The sequence below is a fragment of the Gymnogyps californianus genome, chromosome Z (assembly GCF_018139145.2).
Source record: "Gymnogyps californianus isolate 813 chromosome Z, ASM1813914v2, whole genome shotgun sequence".
Lineage (NCBI taxonomy): Eukaryota > Metazoa > Chordata > Aves > Accipitriformes > Cathartidae > Gymnogyps > Gymnogyps californianus.
In genome coordinates, this window is record NC_059500.1 from 82,518,386 (window position 1) to 82,543,228 (window position 24,843).

Below are 24,843 nucleotides of genomic sequence, written 5' to 3' on the forward strand. Positions count from 1 at the left end.
CAGTCACGTCATCTGTATTGGCAAAGTGCTCGGTTGCTGTAGCCTAAGACGAATCGCTAATTCATTGTCTTTATGTTGTCGGGTCAGCAAGACGGAATATGAATTGGTAGACGGTAGATTGGTAGGTAAATTTGTAAAAACGCAGGTTTAATTTACACACCTAGGTAAGTCCTTCAAAATGAACTTTTTGTTAGGAGTTAATTTGTTTTACAACTGTGTTAATGTTAGGATTAACAAGACCTTACTGTCAGGACGTTACTTTTTTGGATGAAAAATTCTTTCACTGATAATTTTTTTTTTAACAGTAATGAGACTCCCAGCTGCATCCTGTAATAAATGCATGGGTTATCTTTTATCGCAATGCATGTTTGTGCATTAACTTGTTAGCGTGCATGGTATGTCATATCCAGTATTTTTATTTCAGCTTTTTAGTACTGCTACTCTCTCTTTTCCAACTTTTATTTAGTGCTCAAAGCCCGACTTGAGTGGAAGCAGGAATTTCATGAAGAAATAATATGAAGCAAGTTTGTTTTTTGCTTTGATGTTTTTCACATTGTTTTAAATAAGCATAAATGTGAAACAATAAGTGCTTTTTTTTTCTTTTGCTTAATTTCAGGTATATCTACATAATGGGAATCCAAGAGAGAAATGAAAAATTATTCTATAGGGTATTGCAAGATGATATTGAGCGGTTAATGCCAATTGTATACACACCAACAGTAGGCCTTGCCTGCTCCCAGTATGGACACATCTTCAGGAGACCAAAGTAAGAACAATAGATATATATTGCTGCTACTTTTATTATCATTTTCTCTGTATACTTGCCTGAGGTTTGGAAATGTTTTATTTCATTTTCATTTGGATTCAGCTACACAAGACTTGTGCCAATTCAGGGCAGTAAAAGTTCGTTAAATAAAATCTCAAGGCCCAGTTTATATTGTAAAACAGAACATTTGAAAACAGAAGTGGTAATGTGTCACATAAATACCACAAGTGCAGGGCTTCAGCCCCATTTCCAGCTCTTCCTAGATGCCATACAGTTCTTTAATTCCGAGAAGAGTGCTGTGGCTTTCTCCAGCTCTCAGAATCACATCTGTGAGTCTGAGGATCTGTATCAGGACAGAGCATTTGGAGGAAAGTGTAGCTTGAAAGGGATTTCTGGAGGTCATCCGGTCTCACCCTCTGTTCAAGACGGGTAACTTCAGGTAGATTCATTAGGTGTATTTCCCTGTGTAACCCAGCACGCAGCCTGCACAGAGGCAGAAACACGAGTGCACGCACGCCCGTACAGCAGATTTGCTGGAGGAAGCTCAGGCTAAGCGTGGCTCTGGCAGACTCGAAGCCGTGACCAACATGTTCCTGCTGGTGGCAAAGGGTGCCGGTGCTGGAGGGATTCTCACGATGCTCTGCAGAGCGGCACAGCATGACGTCTTGGGCGCAGGAGCAGAGGCCAGCGAGCAGTGTGTGAGGAGAGATGTTGGCAAAGCGGGAAGGGAGAGGCTTGACTCATGGTAGCTCAGCAGACTCCGTTGGGTGCAGATAGACCCCGTATTAAAGCTGTGCTGCTAGGAGTAAGCTTTCAGTTATTCTGACACAGTAAATACCCTTGGCTGGGATCTGGTTTGGGTTCAGCAATGCCTTCAAAACAACCATTCAGGTTATTTGCTCTGTGTTGAGGAAACCAGTTCAGACTGGCAGTCATTTCAGCTCATTTCCATGGTACTCTCACTGCAATTCAAAGTGTATTTCTAGAGTCCTCTCGCTTGAGGGCTTTATTGCTGTGTGGAGGAAGGGCTAATCCTTCGCTGCCATGAGGACTCGGCTGCGCAGTGTGGCTGCTGTGATAAAGACAGTAAGAAACTCATGGTTTTGCTCCTGATCTGGGGCAGGGGATGTGAAAAGATGTACTCTTCATTCTCACATACTTCCTTTCCTCTTCATGTCTCTGTATGTATTATAGACCAGTTTGAAAACTGTCCCCCTCTAGAAATTGTCTGTACAAGAAACAGCAGCATGGACTGGAACTTAGGATGTGCCCCTTTCTTTCCGAGAACCAGCACTTTCCAAGTGTTGGTAATTTATGTTACCACCTCTGCTGAGCCTTTCATGCCCCCTTTCCTCCTAACAACAGAGGGCTTGCTTGAGCAGAAGAAATACAGACGCTTCACCTCTGCTCCTTTGCCTCCCCTCCCATGTTCCCATGGAGGAGCACTCAGCAGTCGGAAGCACTGTTCTTCTCCTGGTCTTGGTGAAGACAGTATGCTCAGTCCTTGTCTTTCTCTTTCCTTTCTTTTCCCTCCCATCATCTTGTGTAATGTCGTGAACGGAGATTCGCTAAGGTAAAGCCAGGCTTAGGATCATGTTCCCTTCTCATATCCTTACAGGGGAGCGTAGATCCTGTCATGTCTGACGCTAACACCAGAGGTGTTTTGCCCTAGAGGAGTATTAAAGGTGAATATCTGTAGTAGTGTAAAATCCAGGTAGCGTCATGAAAAGTATTTTTGCTGTGTTCTTATTTTAGAGTGTCAAAGTAGCCAAACCTGTGTATTAGAAATTGTCCTTTGAGTGATTTATGTCAGTGATTGCAACGCTTTCAACTTTAAGAAAATTGTACTGTTTGACATGTAGTTTTACAAAGCAAGGTGAAATTTCTAATTGCCACCTACAAAATACTTCTGTTTGGTTTTTTTCTTTCAGAGGATTATTTATTTCTATCTCAGACAGAGGCCATATAAGGTCAATTGTGAACAACTGGCCAGAGAACGACGTTAAGGTACTACCACTGTATAATTTTTTTTCTAGTTGTTATTTAATCTCAGTTGAGCTTCTTAAGATTTGTTAGTATTTGATGGAAATGTAAATACTAAATAATGCATCCTTGGCTGTTTGATGATGATGGCGAAATACAGCTAATGAAGATAATGCCTATTTTGAAAAGCAGTGTTTTATCCTAAATATGAGGTTTCTGGTTTGAGTAAACAGTGATGATGAGAACTAGACTTGCCAAACCTTTTATTTTACTTCATTATTCCACCTTTTGGGGAGGTGTTGAGGGATGCATCTCTGGGTGTTACTCATTGTGTTACATAGCAGTAGGAGAGGTGATCTTGTCCTCAGATTACGACACAGAAGTGGTAGTTGAGAGGCCCAGATTTTGCCATTAAATCCTGTATGATTGGCAGCTGGGTCAAGAACCACAAGGGCAGATGAGGTGAATGATACTTATACAAACTTTTTGATGTCTGGATTTACAAGTGGAAATCATAAACCCCAGTTACAAGCTGCAGTTCCACACGGCAGCTTGGATCCTTCCCACTTCGCTTTCAAGGATTTGGGCAGTGGATTTCAGCAAAGAAAAAGGAGCATAGCAGATTCTAACATTAAGCATCATTGCTTCAAGTAAAATATCCCTTGTAATCTATTCTTTGTTTGGCTGCAAACATAGCTGAATTTTTGCCTGGAAAAAACCACAACTGGTATTGCTCTAAACTTTATAAATTTCAGTGATCATATACGGTTTCACCTGCTTTTGTTTTCAGGCTGTTGTCGTCACTGATGGAGAAAGAATATTGGGTCTTGGAGACCTAGGTGTGTATGGGATGGGAATTCCAGTAGGAAAACTGTGTTTGTATACAGCCTGTGCAGGAATACATCCAGATAAATGCTTGCCTGTGTGCATCGACGTTGGAACTGATAATACAGTGAGTTTGACTGAACTTTGTCTGCCATAAGTTATCCCTATGAAAAGTATTTATTTAAGAGTATGTAGTACTATAAGAGAAGATTTTTATTTGAGCACTTTTATTTAAGATAAAACCAAATATTTTATGTAAGGGTAAATGATTTGGAATTCACTATAGTGTTACATATCAGTGATTGAAAAACGCCAGTTAATTTGTCAGTGAAATGGTGCATTTGGAAGTAATTTGAATGCTGGAACACTGTAAAATAGACAGTCAGGTTGACCTGACTTTAAGAAGCTGGAAATGTGAATCAGATTTATTAAAGCAGTTTATTGTTCACGGTATTGATTTGTTCCATTTTAAAAGAACCCATCACCAACCTCAAGTGCCAGCTGAAATGACTGAACATTGATATAGACTGGAGGCAGTTACAGTGGCTATATAAATGCAGTTATCTTTGGTGTGAAATGTGCTACTGTGAACTCTGGAAAGTGTATATTGAGGAAGTGATTCATCCTGCTGCTGTCTTTGATTTATTCTTTTTCAGACACTCTTAAAAGATCCATTTTATATGGGCCTATACCAAAAAAGGGATCGCTCACAGGTCTATGATGACCTAATTGATGAATTTATGGAAGCCATTACAGACAGGTATGACACTGAATATTCTGCACGGAAGTATGGCCAAAACTGCTGGCGAAAAACCTCCATAACACACTGTCCTTGAAATAGTCATTTAAGGAATAAGGATAGGACTAGAAGTCAAGAGACATGGCTGTATTTCTAGCTCTGTAGTGATTTTCTCTGTGACCTGGAACACGCTGCTTGTAGTTATCTGTTAAATGTGCACAGAATGGAGATGGAACTGTTTTAAGCAGTGAAAGGCTTGAGGATGTCCTCTTTCCAAAGACAACTGATAACGTGCAGGATTTGTTTTAGAAGGATTGTATTTCTTTATGCGTCTAGTGACAGGAATATTTGCCATGTTCTGCAGGTATGGCCAGAACACACTTATCCAATTTGAAGACTTTGGAAACCACAATGCTTTTCGGTTTTTAAGAAAATACAGAGAGAAATATTGCACCTTCAATGACGATATTCAAGGTATACCTTTTGTTTGTGTTCCTTCATGTATATGCAGAAACTTTGCCTAAAACCATAATCTGCCATGTAGATCTGTTCAGCTCACCTTAGATTTGTGCTGCTTTTACAGGGACAGCTTCAGTGGCCTTGGCAGGACTGCTGGCAGCACAGAAAGCCACTGGTAAACCACTTGCAGAGCAGAAAGTTCTGTTCCTTGGAGCAGGAGAGGTGAGTTAAGGGCTCTAGAGCAACAAGAGATTTAACTATATATTTTCCGGTTCTGTAGGACTTGTGGAGATTCACATTCTCTGAATTCCATTGCAGAACTTTTTATATAAGGCCAGCTGAAATACATTAACAGAAGAGACTACCTGCTTAAAGATGACTATTTGAAAGGTGTTTAACATTTGCAAGGACTCAAGTTTTTCACTTCCTTACATGGACTTGAAAAAAGCATCAGGGACTTGCATGTAGTTGAAGGGGAATTTACCATAAAATTATGATTTAGTAAGAAAGAGGGTAAGAACATCTTGTTAATTTTTATAGCATTGGAGAGAAGTACACAGTGGTTTTCTCAGCAAGTTAAATCCATGGCTGTTTGCAGCAGACACTAATTAGTTACTGGGGCAGCAGTGTCAGGACCAGCACCGTGCTTCTTGGTATATCAGCAAAATTGCTTCTCTGGGTGCTGACAAAGTAACTTAATTAGCTGAAAATTTCTCGAACTGGGGAAGGTCCTGATTGCAGTAATTGGCCAATGTTGTGTTGTTGCCTGAGCGCTGAGCCCTGCTCTGCGCTTCCCTCTACCTTATTTCTCCTGCCAGACTTAGCAGCATGTGCAGTGAGCCAAGAGAAAGGACGTGGATGGAAGCACTGCCAGCATCTACTTTCTGCCCTTTGTCTGCAAGGCCTTTATCATAGGCAGCAGGAGCAGAGAGAGGTTTGGAAAGCAGTTGGGCACAAAACACTACGCCGTGGTTTCTTGACCGGAGGGCTGCAGCACTAACTTGTTCTTACTGTCTGGTTGGGCTGCTTTATTGTGGCTGCTGAACTGGTACAGGCATGGGGGCACAGTACCCAGAAAAGCTGCCCCTCTCTTTTGCTTGAAGACGTGACACTGTTGATCTCAGGAGTCTGCCCCCATCTAGGCAAAACTTGCTTGTGTTTCAGAGCTGACTTACTACATGATTCTTGTGGGGATCTCCAACAGGGTGGTGTTTGTGATGACAGACCTCTTTTGTGACTTGTTAAAAATCAAAGTCCTTTTATCCACAAGGCCGCCTTGGGAATTGCAAACCTCATTGTTATGGCTATGATGGAAAGCGGTGTTTCTGCTGAGGAAGCCTACAGGAGAATATGGATGTTTGACAAATACGGTTTACTGGTTCAGGTACGGGCGCACCATGCCTTGAAATACCACAGTACAGAAGGCCAGTGCTTTCCATGTCCATCTCACAAAGAATCAACTTTTTATCTATAGGGCCGAGAACAAAAGGTAGATTCCAATCAAGAACCATTTACGCATCAGGCTCCAGAGCAGATACCAAAGACATTTGTAGAGGCAGTGAATGTACTTCGGCCTTCAGCTATCATTGGTAAGTAAGGTTATTTTTGTTTCTGTGTTTCCATCATTTGGTTATTTGCTGCATTTAATTTGCTGACGTGGCTCCAAGGAGGTTGGTGACAGTGATCTGCATTTCTGCTGGTGTAAATAAGATGAAAATGTGAGGTCAGTTTTCTGCTCGAAAATATACTGAGCTGCAGGTTAGCTCTCAGTGCATTCTTCATTGCAGCTGCAGTGCTCCTTCTGCATCTTGTGTCCTTGTTAACTGCTTCCTCTAGTCCTTTTCCAGCTGGTGTTGGACCTTTCTTAGATAACTCTGAGCATGTTCTCAGGGACTGCATGGCCACAATGAACTGAAACTGTAATGAAGGGCACTAAGAGTCAGGAAGACAAAAATACAACCTTTTTTGCAGACGCATTCCCTACACCAGCAGCAAGGGTGAGAGCAGTTACAAACACCGCATTTTCTGCTTTACAGGAGTTCCCCAACTTGAGTAATTTTTTTTTTTTTTCTGACCTTCCTTCCCCCAGTTAGCTTCTCTGGCCAGAATCTGCCAGCAGCATGGCTTGAAGGAGCTGTTTCATACTGCAGATCACCCATACCTGTTAGGTCACTGACATATGTAGGTATTGATTTATAACTGTGGCTGTCTGCAGAGGTCAGGTGGGATTACAGGTATTTCCTGGTACAACTCTGCAATTTCCTTTGCACATGATTTATTTCGAAAAGAAAAGTTTTTCGGCTGAGTAGCTACCCTGAAGTTTGTAGCCGGTGTACAAATGTACACCATTTTTATGTATTTGTACCTATGTGTTTGGGTGTGGTCTGAAGTACCAGTATCGAGGGAATATACGTTGCACAGTTAACACCCAGCTAGGATGAATCATCTGGAAGAACATGGAGTTCCCACTTGCTTATCCAGGGCAGCGATAAGTGTTCTTTACACGGATCAATACAAAAAATCATGTAAAATAGGCTTTTGGAACACATTAATTAGATGTTCCTGTGAAAATGAGAATTTTAAGCAGCCACGAACAGAGCAGTGCCTGGTTTGCACCTCCTGCTGCTAGAAAAGCCTGCGATGCTTTGCTCTGAGTGGGAGACTTCAGGGGTGACATGAACCTAATCTACAGTCGCTGTCATCTGCCCTGAGGCAGTCAAGTATTGATTCTATTTTTATGTGTTTCCATTTACTTCAGGAGTTGCAGGAGCTGGGCGACTTTTCTCTCAGGATGTGATCAAAGCAATGGCCTCTATCAATGAGCGACCCATAATATTTGCACTAAGTAACCCTACAGCGAAAGCTGAATGCACAGCAGAGGAAGCATATACGTTAACAGAGGTATGTAACGTTTAGAAATGCTGACGTATTGACACTTAGCGATAGAACTGAGTGTGAGAATGCAAGAACTCAAATGATTTTATTATTACTTGGACTTACTGACATAATAATACAGAACTTTCTGTCTTCTGGCAAAAGTAAATGGAGGCGATTTGAAAAGAAGTCTTGATTTTTAAAGAACGACATTCTGCAAAGCTTAGAATAGCCTAAATCCTTGTTATTACTTTTTAAAAGAATGACTGCTACGTACTGTTACCCACTGTTACCCACCATGCTTTTTAGTTATTTTGGGTTTAAAGAAACATCTTATGTTAACATCATAGTAGAGACTACGTGCAACCTTTAAAAGGTAATGGCTGACTAAAGTCCTTAAAGCAGGTAATGTCCTTGCATCAATCCAGGAATTCTGCTTTGTATTTAGTCATTTCCTAGTGTCTGCAGGTCAGAACTCGTATCATTAACAGTGAGCCGTGAAGATTGGTGCTTCCAGTGCAGGGGTCGGTGGTGGCCCTCTGTCCTGGCGCTCCCCTCTCGCAACGTCTGTCTCTCGTACGCTGGCACCACCAAACGTTGAAATGAGTGAACCAAGAATAAACGCACCTCGTTCTGCGCGGTTACCTCAAAGCCATTACACTGTGGGGTGCTTGGGGGGGGGGGGGGGTTTGGAGGTTGGGGTTTTGGGTGGTTTTTTTAATAACGCTATCACCAGCACATCCAGACCTTGGTTTTGCCTTTAATGAAGCAAGTCTTTTATCCTTCTGCACAACTTTTTCTATAAAACTAATCATCTTTGAAGAGAGCCTGAGGGGAAGGAGGTGGGGGCAAGGGAGCATGAGGCAGACAGAGCGCTAGCTTTAACACTTTGAACTGGCTGGTAATGCCTTTCCTTTACATTGTAGACTCCAGCTCGCTGTGATCTCTCCCCTGTCCACAGGGCCTGCCTGCAGACGTCAGGGGTGGGGCTCATGAAAAGACGTCTTTTTTCCCTTTTTTTTCCTTTTTTTCCTTTTTTTCCCTTTTTTCTTTTTTCCCTTTTTCTTTTTTTTTCCCTTTTTCTCTTTTTTCCCTTTTTCTCTTTTTTCCCTTTTCTCTTTTTTCCCTTTTTCTCTTTTTTTCTTTTTCCCTTTTCCCCCTCTTTTTTCCCCTCTTTTCCCCTTTTTCCCCTTTTTCTCTTTTTTTCCTTTTTTTTTTTTTTTTTTCCCTTTTTTCTTTTTCCCCTTTTTTCCCTTTTTCTTTTTTCCCTTTTTTCTTTTTTCCCCTTTTTTCTTTTTTTCCCCTTTTTTCTTTTTTTCCTCAGTGGTGTTAGGTTCACACTGGGAAGGGTAGAACTCCATCGTCTCCAGCTGGCACCCAGATTCTCTTCCGTGTTACTGGGCCCATCAGCTCAGAGGAAACTCTTGCTACAGAGATTTGCAGGTCCAGAGTGAGCCCTAGGCAGGAATAATAGCCTCTAGACAAAATCTAGACCTTAGCTTTTAATAGTAAATGAGAACGCTTTTAAATGAAGATGGTTTAATATCTCTCGGATATCTTGCATTAGCCAGAATCGTGAGTTGGGCAGTGTTTCAGTATATAAAATTAAATTTGAATATCTTGGATAGAAAGTAAACAAGAGTTAGTTATACAGCCAAGCTTTTAGCTGGCATAAATAAATGTAAAAACTACTGGTATCTCTGATGGCTGAAGGAGGCCAGCAGCACTATTAGAGGGAGAATCAGCCTAATTTTTGCTTGCACTTTTTATAGAATATCAACAGAGCAATAGATGTTTTAAGGGAAGAGGCTCACTTGTTCCCCGTGGCTGTGCGTTGAGTCCCAAGGAGTTGGTCCTCAGGGTAGTTGTTGCTATTGGATGCAGAAGCAAGACAGTGCTGGTTAGATTCAGGTGTGGTAACATGTCTTCACTGAAGCAGCTGTGTGAGCATAGTGCTATTTAAAAAGTTTGTGCCAAATGGAGAGAGGATCTGTGGTTTTTTCCTGTATTGGATCCATATGTCATTTTATTCATGATTTTCCATAAGTTATTATTTATAGACATGGGTTATTTGGAAAACTAAATATTACTGGTCAGTAAATGAATGGGTGTAATTTTGTTCCAGTCCTTATTAATAAATTTTGTAATGTTTCTGGCTCTTTAGACTCTTCTCCATATCTAATGTTTGTTTTCAGAATGCTCTTTAGTTCTCTGAAATGTGCTCAGTTTACCCATAGCTTGCCCTTCAAAATGTATTTTTCCCTTCAAGATACAGTAATTACCTAGAAAATCCTCTTCAACTTTACTTACTTTGTCTTTTAACTAACGAACTTTATTGTCAGGCAATTAGGGGTCAGAGCTGTCAGCCCCATGTGTCTCCCAGCCTTGGGAATAGCCTAATCCTGGCTGGTGTGAAATCGTAGGCTAAACTAGGAAGTCAGTAAGGAAACGAAGATATCATCACTAACGTTTTATTCCTTATTCTTCTTCCACTAGATGGCACCTGTAAAAGCCTGACAATGCTTTAGTGCCCTCTGCCACTGTGTATTGTGTGGGCTTTTGTTGTGTTTTAATTTTCATTGTCTTTTGGTCCTGTCCTCAAATGCATCCATACGTTTTCCTCCCTACATAAAAAGGCTATTGTCATGGGTATCGCCCTAACATTCAAACATAGTTCCTGAGTCTTTAGCTTGTTTGGTAATTTGTTCTCAAATGTAGTGGTCCTGGGGAGCCTTAAATATTTTGAAGTAATGTTATTAAACCTGTTACTCAAAAGAAAGTCAAGATTTTTTGCTTACAGGAGTTTTACTGCTTGAGGAAAGGGTCATTTATCTGGAGGGTATATTTCATACTCCAAACTCTGGATTTGTTTTAATATTACATACTGATTAAAATCCTTTTCAAAAGAAGGATAAGGAAACTGCATTATTCACTCCTCTCAGAGCTCTCAGCAATGCGAGTATGATACAGCGGTCCCTCCCTTCACCCTCCCACCTTTTGTTACTGTACTTCTATTTCAGTCTCCTTTTGGAAGTGGCCATTGTTCAGCTGTCTTCGTACGGTCCCTACGGTGGTGGGTCCTGGCTTGTGACCATGGTTCCTGATACATGGTTACGGTTATAATAATGGTTAACACACAAGTACTTTATTTTGTGTGTGAGTAGTTCCTCCAAGTCATTGCTGCCTTCAAGAACAATGAACGATAAAACAAATAGATTGCTTCCATTCCTTAGAAAGCTGCACAATTCAATATGTATGCTTGCCTCTTTTGCTTTCCAGGTGTTTGCTGCAGAAACATTGCGTGTTCTGCAGTTGCAGAAACATGCAGATGCTTACTGATTCTTGTATCTCTTCCAGGCCCTACTGGAAAGGGTGGGTTTGGTTGTTATCATTCTGGGGTTGTCGAAATTGAGTCAGCAAGGGATTTAAGTATGTGCGTTGCATTCAGTAGTGCCGTTTGCCTTTTTGCATTTGGCTGTGTGCTCCAGTACCTTCCTGACTCAGTCCTAGAGCTGACTGGGAGCTGTAGGACTCTGGTGTCCCTGTATTTCATAATGACTGTATTACTCCATACTGTTGGCTCTTTAGAAGCTGCCTGACTGGGATTATTCCTCTGTTTTAACAGGGCCGTTGCTTGTTTGCCAGTGGCAGTCCCTTTGAGCTGGTGACTCTGAAAGACGGAAGAACCTTCAAACCAGGCCAAGGAAACAATGCTTATATTTTTCCAGGTAATAAATAAAATTGTCTTCTTTTAATCTTTAAAACTAGGCTATTAGCACCTCTTCTTGGGTTCCCTTGCTACATTAGGCACAGTTAGTGAAGCAGCATGAAGAGGTGTTACCAGCATTTAAAGCTGAGAACTCAATCAGAAGAATGAATGAAAGAAAATCAGTTAAGGATGGATGTTAGGCATGTGCAGCTACATTTGTGACATGCACACAGTGAGCTCACCCAACTGGATATTTCTAAGAAAACAAAAGGGTGTTATTAAAGGCTTTGAAAGCTGCTGCATTATGGGTTCTTCTGCTTGTTTTGGGGGGAAGGAGAAAAGGAGTGTCAATATGCTCCTCTTGAAGTTATGTCTGCACAAGTGAGGGTGCAAAAGAAGCACTAGGGATATTTCTCTGCCTTCCCCTTTCTCTCCTTTTCCTCCCTGAGCTGCTAAGCTCCAACCCCTTGTCAAAAGCCGCCTATTATGATAAATGACTAGCACACATGGTAACAGTTTCGCGATTGTGTGTAGAAGGCTATGGGAAGATTTTTAAAAATAACATTCTAGATGACTCGCAGCTTCTCAGCAGCAGGCTGCATATTTTAAAATGATGTGGCCCTAATTGGCAATAATTTTATTGTAGGCGTGGCTCTCGCTGTGATCCTCAGCAGTGTTCGACATATTAGTGATAAGGTTTTCCTAGAGGCTGCTAAGGTAAGTGTGGAAGCAGAGTAGGCTGTGGCTTCTGACACGATGGTGGATGACGCGATGGGCAATTTCTCAAATCTTGCTGAAACTCTATGGTTTCCTGTTTGATTTCTGTTGGATTTATCCCTCCCCAATGGAAAAAAATGGATTTTGATCGAACAAAATCGTGAAAAGTATCAGCTTCCGTTGCAATTTTAATTTTTTTCATCCAGAAACCAAACACCCAAATAGGAAATCTGTCCATCTGTAACTTCCTTCCCAGCCTCGTAGGTCTGGCAGCAGGCCTGCCTCCTCCTCCCGCCCCGCTCTGGGTTCCACAGCTGGCGGTGCGGCCAGGGATGCACGTGGCCCCCAGGCTCCCGTCCTCTCCTGCCTTTCCGTTCTGGAGCAGGAGCACTCTCCGCATCGGAGTAGGCAGTGAATCAACTGGCCAAACACATGGGCACTCCTGCAGGCATGTTGCGCTCTTATAACTTCCACGGTTATGGGTAGTTCAGCCTCCAAAAAAACCCAGGATCTTATTTTGCTAAATGCTTACAAGCAGAACTTGGTGATACGGGCACAGATTGAAGAGTTGATCTTTGAGAACACTGAGATTTTGACTGCCTTATTCTAGTGCTTTGGGAGCACTCTAGTAGTAAGAACACTGCAACTTGTTTTTCTCAGGTGTTTTAGCATGTTATTGATCCTATTTGGGATGCAGGAAATAGAACTTGTTTGTTTTTCTAACTCAGGCATTGGCAGAACAGTTGACCGATGAAGAACTTGCACAAGGAAGACTTTATCCTCCACTGTCTAATATCAGGGAAGTTTCTATTTATATTGCTGTCAAGGTGAGTATGAAGCATAAAAGTGGACTGTACTAGAAGTGTTTTATGTGTACATTAACCTGCTGAATTGCACGGTATGACCCTTGAACGCTAGGTGCTTGGGCACAAAATACCCAGTTCTTTGTGCCTTTAATAAGAGACACTTACAAAAATTCTGAGTTTGTTGGATGCTTCAGTTTGGCAGTGATGATGGGCCAAAATTATGCTCCTTTGATTTCTGAAATTAAGTTTTCAGATCCCTGGCAAGGCATTCGGAATTGTAAAAAGACTTTGGTGTTTGTCTTTATCCAGTTTGTGAGTCCTAAACATACCACAGTGGAAGCGTGGATGTTATGTGAATGTAGTAAAAGGCACAAACTGCATGGTGATTTAACTTTTCAGGTTATGGAATTTTTGTACGCGAACAACATGGCTTTCCATTACCCTGAACCTGCAGACAAGAACCGTTACATTCGATCAAAGGTTTGGACCTACGAATACGAATCCTTCATGCCAGATGTGTATGACTGGCCTGAATCTAAGGTTCACTGATGCATCAGAAGATGGCATGCCTCAGGCAGTATCTTCTACTCTGCAGGGATCCCTTTTTCAGACCAATTTAAATCATGATCTTTGAGTCCGGTAATTTATTTTCGCTCATTTTGTTGTCTTTTTTTCCCTTCTGCCCTGTTTTTCACTTGACGTAGATTTCTCCCCACTCTCCTAAGTACCTGATAAACTGTATGGACGATGGCATCCATCACAGGAATGAGAGAGCTCTCCAAAATTGATTTAAATAATGACATTGCATTTCTAGCTTAGAGCCGGCACCACACTAAAGAATTCCATTAATGATGTTTTAGATATGTGCGTTTGGTGGTGAACTATAGTTCTCTCATCACTGCTGATTTCCAGAATGATTTATTTCTGCTTTTAATAATCAGTCTTCTAATTGTCCTAGTGTTGTCACACTGCATTATCTGTGACATCACCAGAGAGCATTTGTCAAAAAAAAAAAAAAAAGGACAGCTTAAGACAAATTTAACAGTCTAATAGGCTTTCTGTTTTGTCTGATGTTTAGAGATGCCCATGTCCAGACTTCCTTGTGGCATTGGCTGCTCTGTTTCTTTGAATGTGCTTTGAGGAGCAGCGTGGTGTGCACACGTGGAATCTGCAGCAGTGTTTGTATTTTGTGTTTTCATCGTTGTGTGAAATCTGTTATCAGGAAAAATGTGAACTAGTTAAAATTATCCTTGGAAAGCCTGAAAATAATACTAATCACTTAATAGCTTTTAAAAACAAAGCTACACTGTTGCATAATAAATTCTATCACGTAAAGGCAGGATCTGAAGTAATTTACAGAAATCCTTTAGAGATTTTACAAGGAGATTTTCTGCAGTGGACTCCAAGGTGATGTACCAAAGGATTTTTGTTTCATTTGTTAATTTTTTCAAGGTTCTCTTTCTTCTAAGCTAAATTGTTTTCTCCCTTGCATACCCTTGTTCTCACAAAAAGACTTGTGTGTGATGTTTTCATGACATCGCTGACTCAAAAACTCCTAAGCGGACTCACTTGCCACTTCGAACAAACGCCCCCCAGGCAGCTGATGTAGCTGAAACAGAAAGTGTTACAGGCAGCTATCGACACACACATTTACAGAAGTTTGAATGTTTCTTGTGGTCTCAGTCCAGTATATTCAGTTCAGCTTGAATACAGGACTCGAAGGATCTGATGCTTAGAAGCTCTAAGCTGATCATTTTCCTCACTCCGTTTACAGGTTTAATTTGTCAGGGTTTTTGTGTGAAAACAAAAATTGCGAGTTGAATTTTTCCTTGCAATGAATAGTACTGCACATTTGATACAGATACCACAATGTGCATTCCTTTTCATTTTGTTCATACCTGGTTTGAGTGCCCTCCATTACTTTGTATTAGCAGGCAAGGACACACAGTTGATAGTTTACAGTCTGTGACTTCTCTAAATCTGGTCTGTGTGACAAGAACAATGGTATGTCAGGAACAGAAATAAATATTACGTGCTGTTCCACAGTTTGCTGCATCAAGGCAAAAAAGGACAAAAATAAAAAAAAAAAAGAGAGATGTAAAAGGGCTATACTGGCAAACTTGAAGCCGGAATCCGAAGAGATGAAGTAAAGCTTGCTCAGGCAAGCACCTCTCATATCCTCGTTTATATTGGAAAATGGAGGCTCCACAGAATAGGCCCAAAATAGGCCCCTTACCCCTTAGACATGGTCTCTGTTGCTTACTGCCTAGTCTCTGGTTTTAAAATTATGTTCATGTATTAGGTAAAAAGAACAGTAAACTTTGGGAAGGCTTTACCTAAGTGAGGAAAGAAGACTGATTATATAAACACAGAAAATAGTGATGTGGGGAAAAGACTGCGTATTCAAACTGTGGTAAAGTGCTGTCTGGTGGGGCTCGAAATGCTACGTTGCCAAGTTGGGCGACGTACCTGGTTTGCAACTTGTAAGTATATGTACAAAAAAGACCAACACACACATATGATGTTTTTACAAAGAATGCTTTTTTCATCTATTTTTGCTATGCCTGGTTTTTATTGTATTTAAATTTGTGATCTTACTGAAAGATTATTTATTTAGTGTACAAATTATTTTTACCTTCTGAAAATTCAACTCTAGCTGAAGCCTGTTGCAGTGTGTCAGTGGAGTTCTGCATCACTGGATTCAAGCATATTGGGAACGCACACTTCCTCACTTCTGCCAACATACTAATTAGGCAGATGAGTAACAAAAATATCTCATGCACTGATATTCTGTCCCGGCTGAGAATGATCACAGAGGCAGGGCAATCGGTCTGTAAATATGACTCTGACTTAGAAAATAAAGATCTGCATCCATCTATTCAGTCTGATTATTTTTTTCAGGCAAGAAGTGCAGTCATGGTCCATAATCAGTGGGCAGCGATAGTACTCAGGAAAACCTGGCGCTTGGGAAAACAGCGTTACCTGCGCGCAGCAGGAGTCTTGCTTGGGGCAAGAGTGATTGCGGTTCCCAAAGGGAGCTCCTGCGCGGGAAATTCGCAGTGGCTGCTGTCAAACGGAGGGAAGGTGCCTCTTTAGTGAAGTGCAGTCCTTTCCCTTCCTGGCACGGGCTCCCTGCTGCCTTTAAGCAGATGCCAAGAGGGATTGTTCGGAACTGGCCAGCAGTGGGATTTTCCCCAAGTACAACTGTTCTTGCATAATTTTTCTGGAATTCCCACTGCACAGGTGAGGAAAAAGCAGTCTTGAACTGACTCGGAGGCTCTGGTTACAAGACAGCCGTGCCCTGATGGGGCTGCAGATGTGTCGGAGCTCTAGAGTAGAGAAAGCCTGACTGTCTCTCTAACCTGTCCCAGTTACAGCAGCTAAGTGGTACCAGTTAGACTTCATCTGTGCATGTGCACTTGTGGACATGGTTTAATCAGGTTCTGTGGATCATCTGTAGCTTGCAGTATAGACGTGGCGGAATTTTACCTTTAATGTACAGCCATTGTTTTCCGTTAGCAACGTCAGCTCACAGAGTTTTAAGTGCATTTTACTCTCCCTTTCATCTTTTTCAGTTTTTTTTTTTAATAAAATATATAGATTCATCTTCAGTTTTGTGTATTCTTCAGATCTAATTAATCTTTGAATTAATTACAACTGCTAATCTTGCCACTTAGTAAGGAAACCACAGTATCCTTTTTCGTATTCCACTTAACCTGTTTTTTTCTATTTGCTGGCTTATTCAAAAGCATTTACAGTTTATCAATACAGAAAATTCTCTTACGCAGTACGCAAAGGGAAAAAGGGGTCACCAGGATGCATTTGGTAATGCTACATAGCGTAAGTTAAGCTTACACTGTTCTTTAAAAAAATCAATCACCTAAAGGATGATTAGTGTTCTAGCTCTTCACACAGCCCTGGTGACTTTTGCCCTCCGAATGATATAGAAGTCTGTCTTACATGTCTCTTCTGTGAGGATACTATTCTGGATGTACAGAACACTTCTGAGAGGATCGGAAACTCCTACTGAGGTCACTAGCTCAGTCTTTTCCAGGGCTGGTGCAAGACTTGCTTCCTTAAAATCAACAGGAGCGGGCCTGAGCCTATTGGCAGCAATGTATAGAAATGTCTAGGGGAGGAGAAGAAAGGTAGCTAAGGGAACGCAGCCTTTTTTTTGTAAAGTATGTGTGTTCTTGTTCAAAGATTTTACAAAGGTTTCTATGTTCCTGAAGCGTATGCCCACGTGCCAACAATTGACATGTAGAGGAAGACTGTTAAAATGTTGTATCTGATAGATTTTAAAACCCAAATGTGACTCCTCGCATAAGTTCTTGGTTATGTTTGTGAACAGTGATGTTTCATGATGTTGTGTTTGTTTTCCAAGCTTAAAACAAAGCAACACTTTACGTGCAGGTTGGTGTTTAACAGGTTTCCTGTGGTCGGTGCGTTGTCTTCTCTGTACTGTTGTTTCCAGCACGCTGTTTTGCGGGAGGGGGTGAAGTAACTCTTTGTCACACTCCTCTGGTAGTAACTGCAAAGACAAATGATACACCTTTTAGTTTTTCATTCGCGGCCCTATTTGGTGACTACTTTTGTAGGAGAGGATCACTATTGTACAGCTACAACTGTGAATTTTAGTTCAGCTGACTCTGGGCCTAAGTAAATCCGAGTTGTCTTTCATTTGGGGTTTGCTCTGGGTCTTCTTGACTTCGAAGGTGCAGATTTGAGCACCTCTTTCATTCGGATAAACGTATCCACGAGACTCTCCGATCGGACTGTGAGAACAGTACAGTTTGGACTCCAGTTCTGTCACGGCTATAAGTGCTATTCTTGAGTTTAAGAAAACCACTGTTGTTTTTGAACTCTTTTTAAGATGACATGTACTGCTATCCTGTTTCATAACAGCTGTACATAATAGGCAGGGACTGGTGTTACATTGAACACTGGAGCAAGGAGAAAATCTAGAGCAAAGCTCTAATTGCACCCACTTGACAGCTGAATTTGAGCAATGTAATTCAGTTGCCGCTGGTGAAGGGACATCTAATTCTGTATGGATCCACCTTGACCTACCTACCTGCTCCCAAAATACACATTACCATGGTATCAGAAAGCCTGCAGATGGTCTGGGTGAACCGTGAGGAAAATCCAGCCCGCTTTAGACGTCTGCTTCCTGCCCTCGCTTCCCGAACCGCCGCACTCGGTGAGGATGCAGCTTACTCGTGCGTGCTCCGGAGGGAGATGTGCAACAGCTCGATGGTACATGGGGAGTGCGGTACCTCGTGGCACGGTGGACCGTGGCTACAGCTCATGCAAAAAGCTCTCTTGCATCAGACGTTCGACTCGCGGTGCAGGAACCCTGTGGTGTGCGTTCATATTCCCCGCGCACGAAGTGGGCGCTGGATTGAACTTAACTCTCCGAGTACCTTTGATTTTACCCATCCTTTCAGTAGTTCCTTTCTAATGGAAATAAAAATACTTTTAGGACTACACAAACGTAAGATGGCCAGTTTGTTAAGAAATAAAATGTCGAAATAATTTACATTTATTTCTGTCTTAAACATATCTACCTGACACAAATAAACATAAGTCTATGAGAGTGCTTGTGAGAACAGTTCTAGCCTCATCTGTCTGGGGTTGACTTTACCTGGGAGGGTCATTGCTCAGCTGAAACTAAAATTGTATTTAAATGTGAACTGGTTGGGTTTTTTTCCTCCTTTTATTATAATGTAATTCTATTGAAATGTGTGTTCTGGTGTTCTATTTTCTTAGTAAAATGCATTCCCTTTGCCTAAATTACATTAGATTGTTTATTCTGAAAAAATAACGCTTGACCTATAGAGAATTGGTACGCAATTGCCTAAATCACCGATGTTGTTGGGTTTTTTTATTCCTTTTGTCCCTTGCAAACGATCAGCAAACCAAACCGGTACTTAGGCTGTAGGTAAAGCACGTACAGTTTCATCTCGAGACGGGTTTTCTAGAACACCTGGCTGTTCGACAGCCCTTTACAAAGGACCTTTAAAAGGGCCTTGAGGACCTACAGCCCGTATTTTGCCTTATTTTCCCTTACTTTCCCAGACACAAAAAACCTGAGTCTCGACAGCGGCTTGTGGCATCCCCTGGCAGAGCAGGGTCCCCTCCCGCCGGCCTCGCCCCGGCCCCGCCGCCCGCCCAGGCTGCGGCCGCCGCGCCTCGCTCCCCCGCGGTAGCGGGGCAGGGGCGGGCCCGCTGTTGTCCGCCCGCCCTTCCCGGCCTGCAGCGCCGCTTGGGAGAGCGCGGAGGCGGCCGGGCCGGGGCAGGCCAGGCCGGGGAGGAGCGGGCCGCGCAGCGCGGGCTCCGCCTGCCGCCGCCCGGGGGAGGTAGGCCGGGCGGGCGGGCGGGAGAGGCCGGGGAGCCGGCCTGTACGTTACGCGCTTTCTGACTAAACCCTGCCGTCCCCGGCACCGTGTCCCTCGCCGCGGCGTAGCGGCCTCCGTCCTCCGCGGCCCCCTCCCCGCCCTCGGGCCGTTCCCCACAAGCGCGCTCGGGGAGCGGCGGAGGGCCGCGGCCCAGGGGAGGGGAAGGCAGCGGGGCGAGGCCCGGCGCGGTCGGTCGGGCGGTTGTGAAGGGTTTCAGGAGAGGTTAGACCTCGGTGGGTCTCGGCGTTACGGCTGGCCCCACGTCCCAGCCCACGGACACGGATTCACGGCGTAAGGCCCGAGGCCGGTTCAGCTGAGAAGTTGTTGATCTGCTTTTACACTGAGGAATAGGAAGCAAAATGTTTATTTCTGCCTTTTGGGGGTGAGATGGACGTTTTTCCTGCCCCCCAAGGTCAGGTAATTACATGTTGCACCTTGGTGTGCTTGGGAGGACCCTGCTAGCACACCAGGGAAAAGGATTGCTCCCCTGTAGAAAGTTGTGGCAGCTTCTCTAAAAGCAAACTGAGAAATGGTAATTCTTTTGCTTGAAAGGTAGCTGAAGCTGTTGAGGTACCTGGAGTTTGAAATGAGGTGGAAATACATCTGAAAAGGAGGGAGGAACTGAGTCCGGCAAGACTAAGGCTGGAGAAAGCACACCCCGTAAGGCAAGGCAGCGTCAGTCGTGCACGTGGAAGTTCTGCTCCTAACGCAGCTTTGGGAAGGTTGTCCTGCTCCTACAGACCGGCCAGGCTCCTCATCTGGACAACATAGCAGATACATAAACAACTGAGGTATGGCAGCTGATTGTATAGATCCTTCTGCTGCAATAGATGTCCTGTGATCTGTCACACAGCCTTCGGGCTACGTAAAGGTTTAGTGGTGGTTAATTTTGCACTTAACACTGATGAGAAGTAAAACATCGATCGCTTTCTAGGGTGCCGTTGCAAAGGCAAAGTAAATGGGGTCGCTTCTTCCTCTTGTGGTCTCTGAAGTTGTTTTGAGGGGAGCGAATCTTTCCCCTCTGCGTTGCTGCGCTGCCCACTCCTGATGTCCAGTAACGGCGCTTAAATGTCAGCAGCGGCTGTTTGGTGTTAGTCATGCCGAAAAGGCTGTTAGAGGAAAGCGCATGCAGGAAAATTCAAAGTTTAAATAAAGTGAAGAAAAAGGAACAGTGGGTTTAAAGATTAGAGCGTTTCCAACTGGATAGGGCTATTTCCTTAGGTAGTGAACAAAGGTCACGTCTTATGTTTGGGCTGCGTGTTTGCAACCTTCCACTGCCATAAAAAGGAAATCTGCTGCTTGTAAATACTGTGTTGTCTGAAAGTCATACCCTACTCCAGGGAGGTTTTATTTTTATTTTTTAAGGGAAGGGGAATTTGATCCTCGCATTAAAGTACGTAGGATGCCTTCACTGAAAGCAAAAATGTTTCTTTCTTTCCCAGCATAAATACATATGTTCAGCAGCTCAAAATCTCTCTTTCAGGTACTGACATACATACTTAAAATGTCGATGGATATAACTTTCCTTGGCACAGGCTCAGCGTATCCCTCTCCAACAAGAGGAGCATCGGCGTTAGTGCTTCGCAGGGAAGGAGAGTGCTGGCTCTTCGACTGCGGAGAGGGAACTCAAACACAGTTCATGAAGAGCCGTCTCAAAGCAGGTTTGTGCTGTTGAAAGGTATTGTGATGAGGGAAGGGGAAAAGTTTCATGAGATCTAAACAAAATACTTTGTCCTCGTGCTCATGGTATTTGAATACGTACTAAACATGCATGAGCATCTGAAGGTGGTGCGTGAGGGTGGCAGTTGCTGAACCTGCTGTGCAGTAATCCTTGATTGCCCTTTGGTAAAGAATTGTGTTCGAGAACCAAACTCTCCTGAATTAATCTCTTAGGCTTTGTAATTTCAAACGTGGTCCGCAGACCAGCTTTAAACTGGCACAGTTTGTGTTTGTCTGAAGACAGCTCTAGACAATACCTGCTGAGAGTCTTCCTGTCAATAAATATTGTGCTTTTGTTTTCAAGTAAAGTTGTGTGTATTCGTGGTAACTTTTGCATTTTGGCAAATAAAGTAGAAACCGGACTTCCCTTCAGTTGCAGTCTACAGCGGCCAGAGCAGACTTCGGACTCTCAAGTTATAAAGATGGAATTATCAGTTATAAACAGAAAACCGACCTCCTGCTCCTCCAAAATCTGAAGCTATCAGGGGATTTAATGACCAAGTGAATAGACTAATTTTTACTAAATTTACTGATTTTTACTAAATTGTTCTTAAATCAAAACAAAGAGATTCTGTCCTTCCTATTGCTCGGTCCTAACAGATGCTGGAGAAAATGCCTTACTGCAAGGGAGCAGGAACTCGGCTAACAGAAGAGACTGAGGCAGCCTGAATGAAGTACACGTGTCTGTAGTGAGAGAAAATTCTGGGCTTTTTTAATCTAGCAAGGGCAGGGCCCAGTGCCTGAGAGCTGGAGTGAGACAAACTCGGACGTGAAACAAAGCCCAAATCTTTAAGTGCCATTTTTCATCTGTTCGAAACAAACCAGTCTGGAACCGTGGGGTTCTTGCCTTTTAAAAAACTTTGAAATCAAACCTGGATGCTGCTTCTTTTTTAATTATGATCATTTCCTGTGCTAAATTCAAAACTAGGAACAACACAAATTCTACTTTATGTTTCTCATTACAGTTTCCATGTAATGTACGAAAGCGCAACCACTTTGCAGCACTTCTTTGCGTTTTAATACGCAGATGTCGCCAGTCGATTCTGTTCCCTGCTTGTAGCACGTTTTGCTTAGAAGCAACTAAAACTTCTGTCTCGGCAGTCTTTTCTTGACAAATCAAGCCAAAATAAACCTTGTGTGGAAACTTATCGCTACTGTGGAAAAAAAATACTTTGTGGTTTGGGATTTATTTCTTAAACACTGGTTTTATTTTAATTTCCCTCCTTCCTTATTTCCTACTTCTTGCCAGAAAGTGATTATTTCTGAGTTGTTACGGTGTTCATTTATTTTCCTGTCTTTTTCTGGTTTGTTTTTCTTTTCCTGTTGTTCTGATCAATAGGCAGAATTACCAAGATTTTCATAACTCATCTTCACGGTGACCACTTTTTTGGACTTCCTGGCCTGCTGTGTACGCTTAGCCTCCAAAGTAGCCCTGACGCAAACAAACCATCTGTTGATATTTATGGACCGTTAGGACTGCGAAACTTCATACAGAGGAGTATGGAGCTCTCCCACTCGCAACTTCTCTTTCCCTACACTGTTCATGAACTGGTACCTACACGGGAGCAGTGCCCCGCAGAAGAATTTAAAGAGTTTTCTTACTTGGACGGAGATGAGGTATCTCCCCAGGGAGCACGAGGGAGAATACTTCACCTGGATCCAGTAGAAAACTCTTACTTGTTGGTTGAGGATGAGCAGCTGGTTCTGAAAGCATTTCGCCTATTTCATCGCATTCCTTCCTTTGGCTTTGTGGTAGAAGAGAAGCCCCGGACTGGTAAACTCAATGTACAGAAGCTGAAAGACCTTGGTAACTACTTTGACTTATTTTTCCTCTTTTTAATTTTTTAAATGCCAAAATGCATGTGTTCAAGCTGAGTAGCGACTCTGATTTTCAGCAAATGTAACAAAATTGGGTTCACAGGCAGCTGAAATCTTTTTATGACCACCTTTCTAGGGGTTCTAGCAAATACAGCTGATCTCACTGCAATCCATTTTAATTCAATTTTCCATTTTCTATTAAAGACATTTTCATACTTCATGCCAATGCAGCAGTGTGAATTGGTGTGTAACACTAGTGCCAATTAATGTTGCAGACCATTCTTATACTGGGAAGAGCAAACAAGTTCAGATGTTAAAGTTTAAAAAGCACAGCGTGGCTTTCAGGGAAGTGTTTGGCCAGTGTATTTGCATGACTTTATTGACTTTAGTATGAAGAATATAGCTTTTCTTCAAACACACTTCCTGCTAGCATTCCAAGCTCTTTATTTATATGAAGTATGTGAAACACCAATTGCTATTTATATTGAGGTTGTATTTTTTCAGTGAGACAGCTGTATATATAGCGTATCTCTTAAGTGATTTTTTTTTTTTTTAAACCTGACACTCATCATAAGACCTAGGGCTCTTTTGCTTTTATTTACCAGGAGTTCAACCAGGTCCTATATATGGGAAACTGAAGAATGGAACAGCAGTTGTTCTAGAAAATGGAGTAACGATTTCTCCTTCCGACGTCTTAGAAGACCCTGTTCCTGGAAGAAAAATTTGCATTTTGGGGGATTGTTCGGGGGTGGTTGGAGATGCGGCCATGAAGCTTTGCTGTGAAGCAGATGTACTGATCCATGAAGCCACGTTGGACGATAGCCAAGAGGAAAAGGCCAGAGAGCATGGTCATAGCACTCCAAAAATGGCATCGGATTTTGCAAAATTGTGTAAAGTTAAGAAACTGGTTTTGACTCACTTCAGTCAGCGGTATAAACCAGCTGCTCAGAGAGGTGAGGGCGATACGGACATCACCGAACTGAAGAGACAGGCAGAGTCAGTGTTAGATGGTCAAGAAGTAACACTAGCCGAGGATTTTATGACAATAGAAATTCCAATCAAAAAGTAAGAACAGTAGTGTTAGCAAGCTCTGTATGAAGACATAAAGTAGGGTGGTGTTGGATAGGACTTAAAAATAACGGTAGGGTTTCGGTATCCAAATTAATTCTCTTCTGTGGCACACGGAGAACCATTGCAAACTGGAGAGAGTACCAGGTACAGTTGGCGTTGCTTTTGTAAAGCAAGAAAAAAGGATACTCAAACATCTGGAACTTGGAATAAAGTCGGAAGTGATGGTTTCGGACACGTAGCCTCCCCAGAAACCGAACGTGTAGGCTGGCGCAAGCCATCACAGCCCAGGGGTTTTCCTTGGACCGCAGGTTCCTAGACCAGAGCACTGAATCATTTGGCTTAATGCAGCCCTCAGGAAGGTTTGTGTTCTGCACCAGAATTTAAGATATCTTGCCTGTTACAAGCTTTTGAATAACATCTATTTCAAACTTGTATACAGTATTTTGTAACTGTTATCCGATTTCTATGTAAGAGGACTATTACACTGAAACTAATAAAGTGTTTGTAACTGGGGGTGTTGCTGTGCTCAAGGTGAGGAGCTCTTACAATTCTCCCTTTGCTTATGAAGTTTTCTCATAAATAAATATAGTTTGGGCTTCCTGTCAAAAGTGAATCACTCTTAACAATTTGATTCATTTAAAGCTGTGACATGTGAGCCCGAAGTTTGCATACCTATTCCCTGCATCAGTAAAGTTTTGGAAGTACGCTCTGGAAGTCTTTAGGCAGATGACAAGTAGCCTTTCCTAAAGTGTTCCTCCAAGTGCATTTTCAAAGACAAATTATCCTGATAAAAGCATATTTGTGTTTGTAGAAATACCCCTACGGAGGAGTTTCACCTATGTATAGCTCAGTCTGTTCCTGCAGTGACTTTATTCTTTCAGTTAAGGGACATGTAGACCAACTTTATCTCCTTTTCTTCCCACCTCAAAGCAAACTAGAAGTTGGAGTTTCCCAAATTT

General features: G+C 42.5%; 2 protein-coding genes across 2 annotated transcripts in view; both read left to right on the forward strand.

Annotated features, from left to right (window-relative positions):
- The window catches only part of ME2 (malic enzyme 2), a 29,123-nt gene extending 10,587 nt beyond the window's left edge, over positions 1-18,536 (forward strand). Inside the window, exons 3-15 of the mRNA XM_050912849.1 lie at positions 617-766; positions 2,698-2,773; positions 3,540-3,701; positions 4,231-4,334; positions 4,678-4,787; positions 4,897-4,994; positions 6,043-6,156; positions 6,247-6,361; positions 7,531-7,673; positions 11,272-11,374; positions 12,002-12,072; positions 12,801-12,899; positions 13,278-18,536. Of these exons, the coding sequence (XP_050768806.1) occupies positions 617-766; positions 2,698-2,773; positions 3,540-3,701; positions 4,231-4,334; positions 4,678-4,787; positions 4,897-4,994; positions 6,043-6,156; positions 6,247-6,361; positions 7,531-7,673; positions 11,272-11,374; positions 12,002-12,072; positions 12,801-12,899; positions 13,278-13,427 (1,495 nt within the window). The 3' untranslated portion in view covers positions 13,428-18,536. The remainder of the gene's footprint in view (positions 1-616; positions 767-2,697; positions 2,774-3,539; positions 3,702-4,230; positions 4,335-4,677; positions 4,788-4,896; positions 4,995-6,042; positions 6,157-6,246; positions 6,362-7,530; positions 7,674-11,271; positions 11,375-12,001; positions 12,073-12,800; positions 12,900-13,277) is intronic.
- A 654-nt stretch (positions 18,537-19,190) lies between these two features.
- On the forward strand, positions 19,191-24,390 carry ELAC1 (elaC ribonuclease Z 1). Its single transcript, XM_050913285.1, has 5 exons — positions 19,191-19,237; positions 19,829-20,067; positions 20,760-20,937; positions 22,335-22,802; positions 23,419-24,390. Exons 3-5 carry the CDS (start codon positions 20,781-20,783, stop codon positions 23,880-23,882), a joined length of 1,089 nt encoding a protein of 362 aa, XP_050769242.1. The 5' UTR covers positions 19,191-19,237; positions 19,829-20,067; positions 20,760-20,780; the 3' UTR covers positions 23,883-24,390.
- Positions 24,391-24,843: the final 453 nt, after the last annotated feature.

Excerpts from the sequence above, each read along its gene's own strand:
- ELAC1 (XM_050913285.1), top strand. The coding sequence starts at position 20,781 with ATGTCGATGGATATAACTTTCCTTGGCACAGGCTCAGCGTATCCCTCT. Across the intron at positions 20,938-22,334 it reads GAAGAGCCGTCTCAAAGCAG|GCAGAATTACCAAGATTTTC; the intron begins GTTTGTGCTGTT and ends TCTGATCAATAG. Across the intron at positions 22,803-23,418 it reads ACAGAAGCTGAAAGACCTTG|GAGTTCAACCAGGTCCTATA; the intron begins GTAACTACTTTG and ends TTTATTTACCAG.